The sequence below is a fragment of the Lepidochelys kempii genome, chromosome 7 (assembly GCF_965140285.1).
Source record: "Lepidochelys kempii isolate rLepKem1 chromosome 7, rLepKem1.hap1, whole genome shotgun sequence".
Taxonomy (NCBI): Eukaryota; Metazoa; Chordata; order Testudines; family Cheloniidae; genus Lepidochelys; species Lepidochelys kempii.
The window spans coordinates 83106935-83121957 of NC_136386.1; the positions used below are offsets into that span (position 1 = coordinate 83106935).

Genomic DNA, 15023 nt, shown 5'->3' on the forward strand with positions numbered 1-15023 from the left:
GTGCAAATGGGGTGAGTTCAAGTGGGAGATTTCAACAGTAGATTTTCAGACACTTTTCCTTCTGACAGGCCTGAAAGAGACTCCACTGGTTTTTGAGTGCCAGGGCTGGGGGTTCTGGGGCAGACGGTGGGAGCGAAGGCCAACGTAGGCAGGAGAGGCCAGGAGGAAGGAGCTTTTTGCACAATCTGGGGTTGGGTTGAAGGGAGCTGAGGAGACTTTGGGAATGGAGGAGGCTTAAGTGGGAGGGGTGGGTTTGCCAGCATGACTGAGGACAAGCGAGTGGGATTCTGAGGGAAGGTGAGTGGAGGGAATGGGGCTGTGTGTGAATGTGGGTTCAGAGTTGTGGGGAAAGAGATTAAAGGGAGCTAGGAAAGTAAGAACTGGCTCTGAGCTGGGGGTTTGTGGGGAGGGAGAGCAGGAGGCTAACTCCTGTTGTCTCCCACCCCGCCCTGTATAGTAAGGTCTCTCAGATTTTCATTCTGAAAGGGGGAAGGTGGTAGAAGAGGCGCCTCTTTTCCTCTCACCTCTCCATCAACCCCCATCTGCCAAACCCTTCCCCATAACCTCCACAGCCAGATCTCAGCTTCTCCACTTTGAAAACCTGCTTAACCTACAATGGTGGGGGGCTGGTGAGGGGATAGAAAAAAGCAGGGGAGTGGGCTCTGCTCCCTGCAGCCCCACCATTAACAGAAGGCACTAGCTGCCACTGGCCGCGGTTTAGCTGTGAGCATACAGAAGGAAGGATGGATATTTGACAATATTCTACAGAACAAACACCAGGGAGGAGTAGAAATCTGGCCTGAGGGCAGAAGAAGAGGAGCTGAATGAGAGAGGTGGCAAGCCTGGAAGACGGGAGCATAGGGGGCACAGGAAATGAAATGGCCATGAATGGGGAGGAAAAACAAAAACCTGTGCTTTGGAGAGAGAGTTTGAGATTTTGGTTGGAAGTGCAGGAGGAGATGTGAGACTGGAGCCAGAGAGACGCAGGCCTGGGAATCCCTCACAGAGACAGAGCTTGAAGCTGAGAAAGTAGAAGATGCTGCCACGAGAGAAGAGGACAAAATTCTGATTCACACCAACATGTGTGGGGCCAAGAGGAGGAGAGCCGCCAAATGAGATGCTGAATGAGCAGGCAGCAATGTCAGAGAACCAGGAGAACAGAGCGCTGTAGAAACGGAGAGGCTGATCAGCTAACTATTATTATTGGAATGATATATTCTAAAGGCTTGTTCCAAGGAGCAAATAGTCCAAGCAAACAGGATAAAGGGGAACCGGTTAATGGTGGGATGTCACATTAACCGGTGGATGAAAAGAAGGGTCAGTGTGGACATTTAGAGAGGAAAGAAAGACACTGTCTTGCTGTCAGACCCATCTTGGGGGAAACATACTCTGGTGAGTGGCATGCCATCAACTCCACTGTATTCCAGCACCATTCCATTCTGCACCTTGGTGATGACATGGGCAGGAATGTGGCTACGGCTGGAATCTCTCTTTGTGCCAAGTCAGAGTGTTTTTGTGAATATGGTCTCCAGTAAGGAGGAGGGAGCCCCCTCCCCTGCATCTGGTTAAACTGGCAGCCATGAGCTCACACAACTTTAGGGGGCAAAAGGGTCACCCAGCAGAGTTTAGAGCAGGTCAAAGGCATGGAAACAGACACTCCATTCCAGAGGGCACAGCAAGCATTTCCTCTCATGTCCATGCACACGCTTTCTACCTCGGTAACCGAGGACTGGTCCCCCTGACTGGTGGTGGCTTTATGCACCATCCTCTGGGCAAGCAGTTTTTTCAGCCGCATGTAGTCGTCCAAGACCACCTTCAAGAGAGAGCCCTGGATGGAGGGGGCAACAGGAGAGATTATACAGGGGCTCCTCCCCGCCAGCCCCAAACTCTGAAACAACCTCAGTGAGGAAGTCCAGGTGTGAACCTAACTCCATCCAAGAGGAACCAGGCAGGCACTTTCCCCTAAACAAAAAATGATCTCAAAAGAAACTATGTGCTTTATGTCAATCCAGTGCTATCACGTTTTAAACATGGGATTTGCCATAGTGCATTTGCTATGGCTGTCACAACAGTTAGATGCCAAGGCTGGTTTTCTGCTCAAAGATTGTGCTGTGTCTAGATGGGTGAATTTCAGAGCTGCGTTCCTGTTAGTTTCCCAATCGGTACATGCAGCAAAGACTAGTCTGCACTGGATTATGTCAGGGCAACGTTCCTCTGAGCTGCGGCGAATCTGGAGCTATTTGGAAACCTCACTGTCTCCTGCTCCTTTCACAAAGGAGGACAATGACTAAGATGGCATAGGACTGAAATGTGAAGGCTATTGGACAAAAATGGAGGAAGACAACACCACTCACCTTGATGGGTCCTTCCCGCATGATCTGACCTAGTTTGGCAATGTTGTCATATTCCTGGATGGCTGCTCGCAGGTAACGGTCATCATCAGGTTTGGCAGCAGAGGGCTCTCTTCCAAACGTTCCCTACAATGGACAGGAGTTTCTGAAAAGAAAACCTCAGCAAAAATGGGCCAGAACCATAGGCGGTGGGTATCAAAGGCTGGGGAGTCTGTGCCTTCCCAAACAGCCCTGTGTGATCCTGCCCACGCTCCACCCTCAGGCCCCCTCCTGCTTCCCACTTGGTGCTCTGCGGGGCTGTGGGCCGGCTTTTTCCCCCAGAGCCGTGGGCTGGGGCCGGCCTATGGTCAGGGACTCCAGGTGGCTGGAGCCATGCTCGCACCGCCCATCCGCCCTCCCTGCGCTCCGGGGCTGGGGGCCACGCTGCCCACTCTCCCTGTGCTCCGGGGCTGGGGGGCCACACCGCACACTCAGGGCCAGGGATGCTCGGGCGGCCTAGGGGTGTGTGTGCCCTCTGGGCTGTGGTGGGGGAAGAGGGGCAGGAAGGGCAGGGCCTCGGGCAGAAGGGGCGGGCTGGGGTAGCTCTATTAACTACAATGGAATTACTCCTGATTTGCACTGGTATTAGTGAGATGCGAACTCAGGCCATCTGAATCTGACTGAGCTGTCACTCCCCCGCCGAAAGTAAGAATAAGCTGGCAGTATCTCACATGAGTCCTGGCTGGGCTGTTCCATAGGTCTGTGATTTCACTCAGGTTCTCAGGCAGGTCATCTTCATGCTCTGCCTGCGCGGCTAGCTCCATATTCCTGCAGAAAGGATCTAGCCACACAGGGTTAGCCCTACACAGACACACAAAGGGCTGAGGTGAATGAAGGGAGACAGTGAGATGGGCCCCGCTATTGCTGCTTCTCTGAAAATAACACATTGCTCAACTCTAGGGGTTTTATGCACTGTAATCACTCCTCCCAAAAAACAGATTCTGACAAGGTCATACCTCCTCCTTCCATCACACACAAAATATGAATTTGCTTCAATCCTCCATTTGCCTTCAAGCTGTAGTTAAATTAGGAGGCATTTCTGTACAATTAATTCTAAAAGCCTGGATTAGGCATTTAAACAACAACTTCAAGCAAAAACCACCTGGCCCAGACCCCTTCCTGTAAGAATCTATAGGTGATAAACTGTAGAATTGTAACATCTGCCTGCAAGTGATTTTCAAAGTTCCGTTGTGTCTGCCGTTCATCAGTAGGTGCCACAAGTCTGCACTGCTTTGGTGCTGAGGGTGCTGGATTAATACGAAGGATGACTTGCAAGAGAGGTCCAGGTCTAAGTAATGTTACGGTGTTTCATGATACTACCAGGCTGTGGAATCCTAGCTTTCACAAGTGAGATGATTTGTGTTGAAAGTGGTAGCACAGGGGTCGGCACCCTTTCAGAAGTGGTGTGCCGAGTCTTCATTTATTCACTCTAATTTAAGGTTTCGCGTGCCAGAAATACATTTGAACGTTTGCAGAAGGGCTCTCTCTATAAGTCTATATTATGTAACTAAACTATTGTCGTATGTAAAGTAAACAAGGTTTTAAAAATGTTTATGAAGCTTCATTTAAAATTAAATTAAAATGCAGATCTTATCAGTCTAGTGCAGTCGTTCTGAACCTGCGGTGCACGCACCCCTTTGAGATGCCACTTCTGGGGGTGCGAAACATGCGAGATTTTTTTAGAAGGTAAATCATCGAAAACACAAACTAAGCACAGGCACATAAGTACAACTACTTTGTTGCATCAGACCTATGTTTTTATTAACATTATACATTTTTTAACGATTGCTATAATATACAATGTTTTTAAGTTTTCAAGTTTTTAAGCTAATTGTAGTGTAATTTTTGATACGGGGTGAGAGAACCTATTTTGAGAATTCCAGACCATCAGCGGGCTGAGTGGGGCCAGGTGTAGTGTATTAAATTGCTCCCCATAGGAGTATGCTACTTCCAGTGTACTACTTATGGCTGCCAGTCCCGGTGCTCTGAGCGGTATGGTCAGGGGATGGGGAACAGAGGTGGTTGGATAGGCATGGGAGTTCCAGGGGGCCTGTCAGGGGTCGGGGGTGTGGACAGGGGTCAGGACAGTCAGGGGACTTGGATGGGGGGTGGGGTTGTGGGGGGTGGTAAGGGGCGGGGGGTCCTGGGAGGGGGTGGTCGGGAGACAAGGAGCAGGAGGGGTTGGATGGGTGGAGGGTTCTGAGAGGGGCAGTCAGAGGGCAGGGGGTCCCAGGAAGGGGTGGTCAGGGGACAAGGTGTGTGTGTGCGTGGGGGGGGGGGGTTTGGATGAATCAGGGGTTATGAGGGGGGGCAGTCAGGGGGCAGAAACTGGGCCAGCTGTTTGTGGAGGCACAGCCTTCTCTACCATGGTGTAGTGCATTAAATTTCTCCCCGTAGGAATGTGCTACTTACGGTGTACTACTTACAGCTGCCAGTCCTGGTGCTCTGCCAGTTGCACATTCCTACAGGGGGGAAATTTAATACACTACACCTGCGGACAGAGCCCCAGACCAGCGGCAGGCTGAGCGGCTCAGCCCGTTGCCGGTCTGGGGTTCCGTCCGCCGGCTCCTCCCAGCCCGGGTCCCGGCCGCCAGCCCCGCTCAGCCTGCTGCCAGTCTGGGATTCCGTGCCAGTAAAAATCGGCTCGCGTGCTGCCTTTGGCATGCGTGCTGCAGGTTGCCGACCCCTGTGCTAGCAGAAGCCAGTGGTGGTACTAAAACACTTGTTCTGCCCATGGAATTCCAGAGATTCCTCCTGCTGTGTCATGTAGAGTGAACTGTGAAAAGCAAGAAAAGTATTGTGAACTCACCCATCAAAGGAATATTTATTTGTGTTTGGCATGTCCATGATGTCCATGAAGCCTCGGTTCCCTGTGGAAGGCAGCAGGTATAGATTAGACTGACATTTATATAGGCTAAGTAAAAGACAACAGCATGGCTGTGGGCACAAATCCACACTTCTGTTTTGACAGAGAGAAGGGAAAGCACCCTAGATCGTGAAGAAAACAACACCCAGCACCCTAGATCTTGAAGGAAACAACAATGCCAATGGGCGAGATATTATGGGGCTGATAACTCAAAGCTCTGGCAACTAAAAAAATTCTCCCAATGTCATATCTATCCATCTACTACCAATGAAGAGGCAAACTCATTTCTAATTTATTGCCCACTAGCAGCCCAAAGTCTCTTTCAACAGATTCCTGGGTTTCTCCCCACTGCCCAATATCTATGTTTCACACTATTTCCCGCATATTTATTAGCCTGCATGTCTTCAGGAAGAATCTCATATTGTTATATCAACAAAAAAAACCCAAAGTCTCTCACCTGTTGAGCCGGCCACGATAGCTTTTAATTTCCTTTTATGTCTGGGGAAAAAAAGGAAAAAAATTAAGTCAATTGAAAGAAAGAAAGAAAGAAAGAAAGAAAGAAAGACTTAATGGAGAGAAGTGTGAGGAACAATCACGTGAAATGGGACAGTGCTTGCAAATCTCTTCCCATGTACAGTCATAGGTCGCTAGACAGCAAGGACATGGCCTATGGTTTCAGGACGTTCTCAAAAACAATCTATTAGCTCAGATGGTGCCTTCTTCTCTTGGCTGGAGCTCTAACATTTGTAGTCTCTCGCTGTAGGTATATTATTCCAGTCACTGCAGAAAGATCCTTTACATCAGGATTACTCAAAGGATTGTGCTTCTTGGGCTCCTAAGTAATATTTTCAGCAATATGTGAGCTACGAGCCTGAATTCCATTGAAAGACTACGTGCATTTAAAATTGGTGCCCATCATTTCACCCTGCAGTACCCAGGATCTTAAATTAGCCATTCTGGCCTATCATTCCCAGGTTGCATGGGTTACTCATGATGTTCTGTCATTTCAGGTTATTGCTGTCATTTATTCTGCTCTATAATATCCAAACATTTAGGTTTATTCATATACTTGCATTGTCCTGCAGTCCCAGGTGCTTAGGGTTACTCACACTGTTCTGTAGTACCAGTTCATGAGGATGAAGAGCATGGCAGCCAGGAAGAGGAGAATAGCCAGGATGATAATTGCCATCTAGAAAAGATAAATTATTTGTAACAGATGTGAGCAATTTTAAACCTGCAGATGGAGAGCAAACAAGCAGGATATTAATACAAGAAGAAATATTTCCAAGTTTTAGGCCCACTAGCAGCCCAAAGGAAGAAAGTACATACTGTAGAGAAGGGACAGTCCATCACCTGCTAGTGGATGCAGTAAAGCAACAACTCATCCCACTCCACTGGGTGACATAATTCCTGGAGAAATAATTCCTTCTGCCACATGTCAGCAGCTGTAAATACCACTTTCCTCTTTTTTAAAAAAAAGGCAATTTGGAGGCAATTTGCAAGTGCAAGAGGCACTTTCCTTCAGTGTCACCCAGTGGGTGGGCTGGACAGCCATACCAAGTGATTTGCAGGGACGTGAAATGGTGGATGGCACAGGCAGGCAAGGAATCAAGGATGCTCCTCTCCTTTACCTGCAGCGCTGAGAGGTCATCTGGGGCCCTGGCAGTGATGGCAGGCTGCACGTCCAACACGTTGTAATTCCTGAAGAGATTCCGCAGCTGCTCCTTATTATCATCAATCATCTGGATCACTCTAGGAAGAAAGAAAAGAGAGCAGAAGTTTGAATAGGGGCTCCTCTCATTTCCTGACCACCAGAAATACCCTTTAAGAGTTTATCCCAGGAGATCCTGAACCCTCCTCCATATAGTCCAGGGCACAATGGCATTGGGAGGCAGAAGTGCATGTTGCTTTGGGCAGCTTGGATGGTACCAGAAGAGTCTTTAAAAATGAGGTGATCAGCAAGTGCCTGGCTGTGTAGCAAGCTAACCAGATTTCAGGGCTAGCAGATGTTTCTTAAAAAGTCAACATTGGAGTCTGATGGCCACTTGTTCTGGTGCTGGCAACAAGCTTTGTTGGTGGAGCTGAAGCAGTTGGGGCAAAGTGGGGTATGTGCAGGTGTTATTTCATTGCCTTCACTGCTCTAGAGATGGGGGCAGGATGCCTAAGTTGGAAACAATGCCAAATATGACTTCACCTTGTTTACACTGACCAGTCAGTCATGATCAGACTTGTGTCACTAATGCATGTTTAAACACAGTAAGATTTCCTTGGGAGGACAAGCCCATCCATACAGAAAGATGCATTAGACCCAGTGTTACTGGCATCAACCTTCTGATGCATTGAAATGAAGCACGCTGAGGTATAAAACTTCCTTATTGATTCCAAAAGCATGAATTCCCCTCCTCCTGCTTCCTTCCCTCTCCCATCTATGCATACACAGAGGCAGTAGCTTACCGCTCCACATCCAGAATCCTATTGGTTTCTCTATTCACCACGTGAATCAGCAACTCTGTCTGGGCAGAGTTCACACGGCCCTTTTTGTCCACATGGAACTAAGAGAGAGAAACCAGATGCTCATGATATAGCCACAGGGAACATGTCACCTTCTAGGGCAACCACCCCAGGTTCTAGCACACCAAAGGACTTTGTGCATGCTATCTGTTCTTTCATGGCACAGTTAGTCAGGAATTCAGAGGTGGGGCGAAACCCCAGTTCAGAACACATTCCAGAAAGGTTCTCACTAATAGGAGATTGTAAGCCGGGGCTTCTTGCGATGCCCATTAGTCTTTTTAAAATTTTCATTTTGGGCCCACCTCTGCAGTTTGCTCGCCTACTGCTTTGACCATTCACCTCAGTCAGGAGGTCCTACACCATTAGCCAGCAAATTAAGGCCATTCTGGGTTTGAAATAAATGGCTGACACCCTCTTCCTTGATTCAGCTGTTATGCCTCCTTTCCTGCTCCACACAGAGACAAACTGCTGTCCCAGAAAGGGCTGCTGTCATTGCCCATGCATGCAGGGGCAGCACAGACATTTGGGTTGAGGAGGAAGCCAGGAGCTGTTGAGTTCTAATCCCAGATCTTCCACTGACTTCTTGTGTGAGCTTGGACTAATCACAACCCCTCTGCGTATCAGTTTCTCCATGTGTAAAATGGGGACAATATTACTTACGTCCCATACAGCTGTGCTAGGAGACTGAATTAGTCTGTAAGGCACTTTGAAGATGCCCATACTTTATGTAACTGCGAAGAATTATTCATATAATAGACCAGCAGAGAAGTGTGTGTGTGGGGGAGGGGAAACATGTAACCTCTCACATAAGCACTCCCCTCTTTCCAGAACAATGATAAGATGATATTTTTGTTGGCTCTATCCTGCAGTGTTCCCACTGAGCTGATACATTCTAAAAAATCAGAGTGATCAAATGTCCCCAGTCTGGCTATATCCCAACATGCTAACTTGTCTATACAGAGACATTAGATGCACATATTTTGCTCCTGTTTCAGGGGAGACCAGTTAAAAATAAAATAAGAAGGGGGGGTCTTGAACCATCTGTGGTAGATCAATCATTTTGTGGCTGGATTTCTGTTGTAAGTCATAAGAACAGCCACACTGGGTCAGACCAGTGGTCCATCTAGCCCAGTATCCTGTCTTTCGACACTGGCCAGATTCCTCAGAGGGAATGAACAGAACAGGGCAATTTCAAGTGACCCATCCCTATCATCTAGTCCCAGATTCTGAGCCGTGTGAGCCATGTTATGGCACATCAGGGTGTGTGCATGGCCCAGGAGCTGTTATTACCTGCACATCATCTGAGTTGACAATGGCTCCTGTGATGTTGGACAACAGACTGATGAACTCTTCCTCAAACTGCCGCACCTTGTCTGGGATCTCGTTGATGATGATTTTCACCCGCTGGTCATCCCGCAAGATGTAGATTCCAACAACGGCAGTGTCATTATGCCCTGCTAGGTCTGAAGCCATGATGTCCACCACAAAATAGCCAGGGTTGTAGGCTGTGAAAAGGTCAAAGGTTCGCAGGATCCCATCCAAGTTACCTTTGGGGAGAGCCAGTTACAAGTCAAGAATTAGCCCAATAATTTTAGATGACCATCAGTAAATAAACAGACTCCCAGCTTCCTTTGTGCTGTTCAGGCTGGGTGGGGATTTATCCATAGCAGACAACCTGGCCCCTATCGTCATCTCCGGTGTGAACGTTATTCCTCTCCTCGTGCCTTGAAGGCTGTTGCCTCCTCACGCAAACCCACTCCTACTTCAAATGGCTCCCCAGCAAGGGACTGTTGAAGCCATAGCAGAAGAAATGAGAATAAAGGAAAAGGTGTTCCCTATCTGTGTGGTGGACAGCACTGCATACCCACTCTGAGCCACAGAAACAGTGCATCAATTTCAGCCACTGCTATGGGAGGATCACACATGGGACCAAAGAAATCTGAGAATGGAGGTCTGGCTGTAAACATATGGCACCCTTAAACTTTCCCTCTCGGACTAGCTAACTGTAATTTCGGTCCCTGCCTATGGGTGGGAAGGAGGGGAATGAGAACCTTTGGATCTCTGTGCTGTCTAATGAGACATCTCTGCTAGAGACTCGTGTGGTGACACATGGGTACTTACCAATACTGAAGACACTGGCCACCTCCTCTGAGTCGTTGGAGTGCTGCTTGATGTAACGGATCCCCAGGATGTTGTACAAGACCAGGCTATTGTTCCCCACATCGGAGTCCAGTGCCACTACCTTGATCAGCTCTGAACCCACCTTGGCATCCGTCGCAACCCCTTTTGGGGGTGGCAAGAAAGGAAGAGAAGGAAATGGAGTAGGGTATGTACATTAATCTCGGGCCACACACCCCAGAGTGAGGAGGTACTGTAAGGAAGAGTTTTCCCTGAAAATGCCAATTGCCATTGTGACAAAGAGGGATCCTCCACCCCTGCCACCACCCAAAATAACCCCTCACCAAGAAGTTTCCTTACCAGTCCTGTATGTCCCATATGGAAGAACGGACAATATGCCCATTTGACCCCGAGCCAATTCAGTTTGCCTAGCTTTGCCAGTAACCCTTCCCAAAGAGGGAGAGAAGCCAGAGCTATTATGGAGCTGTACAGCCTGACTCCTGTGTCAAATAGTCTTCATCAGCAAGTGAACCTCCCTGGGAAGCTTGCAGCTGACTGTGTAACTGCCTGCGGCTGTCTAGGGCGTTGCTGGTAGATTGTGATTGGCTGTGCAATATGGCAGTTCTTGGGAACGGAGCCTAGTTTGGTGGGTTAATCCAAGTCCCCTCCACTATCTCCTTGGAGAAGTTTGGTTTTCTCCTCTCGTACAGTTTTCCTTTCAATAGTCCCCATCCCAGGCCACGGTGATCTCAGCCCTCGTCAGCCCAGGATGCTCAGGACCTGGACTTGTATCCCTGAATGGCAGCCTCTATATTTACCCCAGGAAAAACAGTCACCCAACCAGCTGGCCATCTTCTAGTAACACCACCCCTTACCTGCCGTGTAGTCTGACTTAGAGAAACGGGGAGGCTGATCATTAATATCATCCAGAAAGATCCGGACTTCCTGCAAAGTGGTGTCTGTGCTGGGGTCCAAGGCCTGGATTCTGGCTGCCCTGTGACCCCTAGGAGGTGTCCAGTTCCTGTTACTGGAGGCTTTGACAATGATGGAGTAATAGGTCTCTGTCTCTCGATCCAGGTCTCGTAGCACCTGCAGCTTCCCATCCTGGCTTAACTTGAAATTGTTCTCCCTGTTACCAGCTAGGAAGGGTAAATGAAATGCAAGTCAGTCTTACTTGTGCCCTAAAATTTCCCTTCTGGATCTGGAACATGGATGAGGAGAACAGATGGGCACAGAACTCCAGTTCAGACCCTAAACCTGGCCTTTCTCCCGATTGTCCTCCCTTCCCACAGGATTACCTTGGGTCTACTCCAGACAGGCCCAGAAATGGTGTCCAGGTCTCCTTGTCCTCACAGAAAAACATTTCAAAATAATATATCTAGTTCCATACATTTACAGATCTTTTACAAACACCAAGTAAGATATATTCCCTGCCCTGAACAGCTCACTGAGTCTGCTCATGAATCCTGATTCTGGTTCTGCTAACACCAGGGAATCATGGGCTCTATAACATCACCAGTTCTTGAGAAATCATGTGATATTTTAAACACATGACAGGCTATAAATAGAACACTCTGGATCCATTTTGGTATCTCCTAGAATTAGCCCCACTGATGCCATGACAATGGCTCCTCACAGTCCCCTTACCATGCGACCTCACATCCACTGGTAACTCCCCTCTTTGGATAGCCTTTTATGTATGAATAGTCCTCTGCATAAATACCTCTAAACCTGCTAGGAAAAAGCAGATGGGAGAGGTGAACAAGTCCCCCATGGGATGCACACATGAAGACCACACAACTGATATCACAGCTCTCACCTGGGATGCTCCTGTGTGGTATGGAGGGTACTCGATAAGGGCTCACAAGCTGTGCAAGTATGTGTGTGTGTCTGTGTCTATTCCATGAATGCCAAGCCTACAAAGTGGATGTCTGTGTCTCTTTCTCCCACCTGACTTTCCCTGTCCCTTTCTTCTCCTTCCTCCCAGCTGAACTGGCCTTTCAGTTTAATTGTTTCATTTTCTTTAATTCAACTCATGAGCTGAGTTTCTCATCTTATGAAAGAGGTTTCAAAATTATCCACCAAGAAGTGTGCTCACCAGAATAGGCTGTCACTGTGTGAAACATCACTGAGTTCATGTAAGGACTGACATTTCCCTACCAAAGGTTTAAACAGCTGTCAATGCACACACACACACACACACACACCCCCGGTTGCCTTATTATGGCACCCTGCTACAAGCAACTTTCCTGACATCCCTTTTTTTCAGCTCCTAATTAACCTGTGTAACAGCTGGATGGTGTTTCTCTGGCTTAGCGATGTAGCTTCATACTTCATGCCTGGTAAGATGTGTTGGGGTCCTTGATACGGAGTGTGACATGGCCAGATGGAATGTGATACTGCTGCTAGCAACCTGCTCTGTGTGACAGCTGCATTTTTCACAGGGTGAGGAGAGCAGGGACTGCCACTACTGCATTTACAGAAGCAATATTGTGTTCATGCCAGGGTAAAGCAATACCTTATGGATTTTATTTTAGGACAATGGATGCCCTCTGCCTCTGCAATAGCTAAAATAACAGTACAGCCCCCTCAGGCAGGAGATGGGCTTGGAGGGGAGTCTGTGGGGGACATCTGAAGAGTTCTAGGTAGAAAAATGGACACACATGCTGTAAGTTTCTAAAGGCAGTGAGTTGACATGATTGCCCATTCACCTGGATTTTAAGCCATTTTAAGTCACCCCTGGAATAGCAGAAGAGTTGCAAGTTAAGATCAAGGAGTATCTTCAGGGCTGTATGATGGTCCAAGGGCTAGAAGAGCAGCTTTGCTCCCAGCCAAGATTGAGATGCAATAGCAGAGTTTAGGGGGCACAAGGCTGGAATAGCCAGGGACTGATGAAGGTCAGGATTTAGGTGCTGGGACAGAGATGTGTTGAGGAAGCTTGTACAGCAGCTGTCATTATACCTGGCTCTAGGCATTGCTCTCTGTCCTGCACCTTCACCAACACTGAGGCCTGGTCTACACTAGAAAATTTGGTCGGTTTAACTATGTCGGTCAGGGTGTAAAAAATCCACACCCCTGAGCAGCCTTGTTAAACCGACCTAAGTCCCCATGTAGGCAGTGCTAGGTCAACAGAACAATTTTTCCATTGACCTAGCTATCGCTTCTTGGGGAGATGAATTACCTACGCGGATGGGAGAACCCCTCCTATCGGTACAAGTAACATCTACACTGAACTGCTGCAGTGGTGCAGCTATGCCACGATAGCATTTTATGTGTAGACACCCTTAATTCATCCAAAATTAAAGCAGCAGCACAAAACAAACAAACCCGCAGAGAAACTGAGAAGGGAAGCAACCCTACCTGCTATGAAGTAATAGACGACAGCATTGGATCCTTCATCTGCATCCATAGCACCAGTGACATTCCCCACAATGGTACCAGGGCGGGAATGTTCAGGAACAGACAGAGCTTGATACTGAGGGCTACCTCTCTGCCAGTGTGGGCCCAGGGAGAAGAGAAGGAGGGTTACAGGGAAAAGCAGTAGAGTAGTAAGAATAAACAATGATCACAAGGTTATAGAGCTCACTCTGACCTCACGGATGGGAGACTTTTTCTCTCTTTGCTTTAAAATGCTAAAGGCACCACAGGGAAGGCTCAGGATTGGCAGCTGGATTGAGATGAGAATTTTTGTTTTTGTGGCTAATGTTCATTTTCACTTAGCACATTAACTGTCTGCTGTCTCACTAACTCCAGTGTGTCCTATGTCTACACAGGGATTAAAAACCCACGGCTGGCCTGAGTCAGCTGACTTGGGCTTGCGGGACTTGGGCTCCGGGGGTGAAAAACCGCTGTGTAGATGCTCAGGCTTGGGGTGGAGCCTGAGCTCTGGGACCGTTTGAAGTGGAGAGTCTTAGAGCTTGGGCTCCAGCCTGATCCTGAATGTCTACACAGCAATTTTTAGCTCTGCAGCCCGAGCCCAAGTCAGCTGACCCAGGCCAGCCGAAGCTGTGCTGCCGGTCTTTTATCCCTGGGTAGATGTACTCTGATAGTCCATATCCCTTCACCTAGAACTGTCCACTGCAAGGGGACAAGATAGCTCTGCTTACAGGTGGTCTCAGGAAGATGGGTTCATTGTCATCAATGTCATCCAGTGCCACCTGGAGAGGCTGCATGGTCTCATATGCGGGCTGGCCCTGGTCACATGCCACGATGATCAGCTGCAGGAGAAACACACACGCAACTTTGGTCACACAACTTACCTTTTAAGACTCTGCAAAACACTAGCAAATGGGGGGGCCCTACTGCAAGCCAAGAGGTTAGTTGTTATGCTGTATGATTGAATATGAACATTTATATCATTGATATTGTCACTGTTAGACAATTGCAACAAATCTTGTACAAAGTATGTCATGTAAGGTGTCAATGGAAAAGTTATGGTTTGTGAAGTATGATTATCCTGTTTATATGTATCATTTTTGTATCTGAAGTTATGAATATTGGCTATGTAGTGGCATCATATATATGTGTTGTATTCCTGGGTAACACCCACCAGGTAAAATTTACATTAAGGCCAGAGAGTAATGTATTGATGGCCCATCAAAGACACTTGACCCTCACAATGGGCCATAGAAGAAACTCATTCTGCCCAGACAGATCTTCCTGTGGACGCCTCAGCAAGAGTACAGGCAATGGCTACACCCTATGAGTCATCAAGCCCTGTAAGGACATGTGATATGGTCAGGTGACCCTGGACTCCATCTTGAGACAATAAATTTCCAGGCACATGGTAGAGGATATAAAAGATCTCTGAGACATCTCCATTTTGCCTCTTTCCTTCCCTGATTCTGTGGACTTGGGAAATTACCAGACAGACTTTACAAGCCAGCAATTTATTCCATCACTGCTACAAACCTGATGTAAGGACTTTGCAACTATTTGTATGTAGATGATCTGTGAGCCATTATTAACTCTCCTTCTTTTCTCTTTTATTATTAAACCTTTAGTTTTAGTTACTAAAAGGATTGATATCAGCGTGATTACTGAGTAAGATCTGAGTTATATATTGACCTGGTTAAGTGGCTGATCTCTTGGGATTAGAAGGACCCTATATTTGATGAAATTCATTTTCAGTAACTACT

General features: G+C 47.8%; 1 protein-coding gene across 9 annotated transcripts in view; it reads right to left on the minus strand.

Annotated features, from left to right (window-relative positions):
- Window positions 1-15023, minus strand: part of CDH23 (cadherin related 23) — a 522984-nt gene that overhangs the window by 1719 nt on the left and 506242 nt on the right. For 6 of the 9 annotated variants that reach the window (XM_073353546.2, XM_073353545.2, XM_073353544.2 and 3 more), the window contains 13 exons: window positions 13992-14102; window positions 13246-13375; window positions 10761-11024; window positions 9889-10050; window positions 9058-9314; window positions 7711-7808; window positions 6888-7008; window positions 6366-6445; window positions 5714-5754; window positions 5200-5260; window positions 3062-3191; window positions 2355-2477; window positions 1715-1828 (listed from right to left, as the gene is read on the minus strand). In XM_073353546.2, the coding sequence (XP_073209647.2) occupies window positions 1715-1828; window positions 2355-2477; window positions 3062-3191; window positions 5200-5260; window positions 5714-5754; window positions 6366-6445; window positions 6888-7008; window positions 7711-7808; window positions 9058-9314; window positions 9889-10050; window positions 10761-11024; window positions 13246-13375; window positions 13992-14102 (1692 nt within the window). Of the gene's footprint in view, window positions 1-1714; window positions 1829-2354; window positions 2497-3061; window positions 3192-5199; window positions 5261-5713; window positions 5755-6365; window positions 6446-6887; window positions 7009-7710; window positions 7809-9057; window positions 9315-9888; window positions 10051-10760; window positions 11025-11532; window positions 11617-13245; window positions 13376-13991; window positions 14103-15023 lie in introns of those variants that run through there. The other 3 variants (XM_073353547.2, XM_073353550.2, XM_073353552.2) reach the window with 3 other exon arrangements.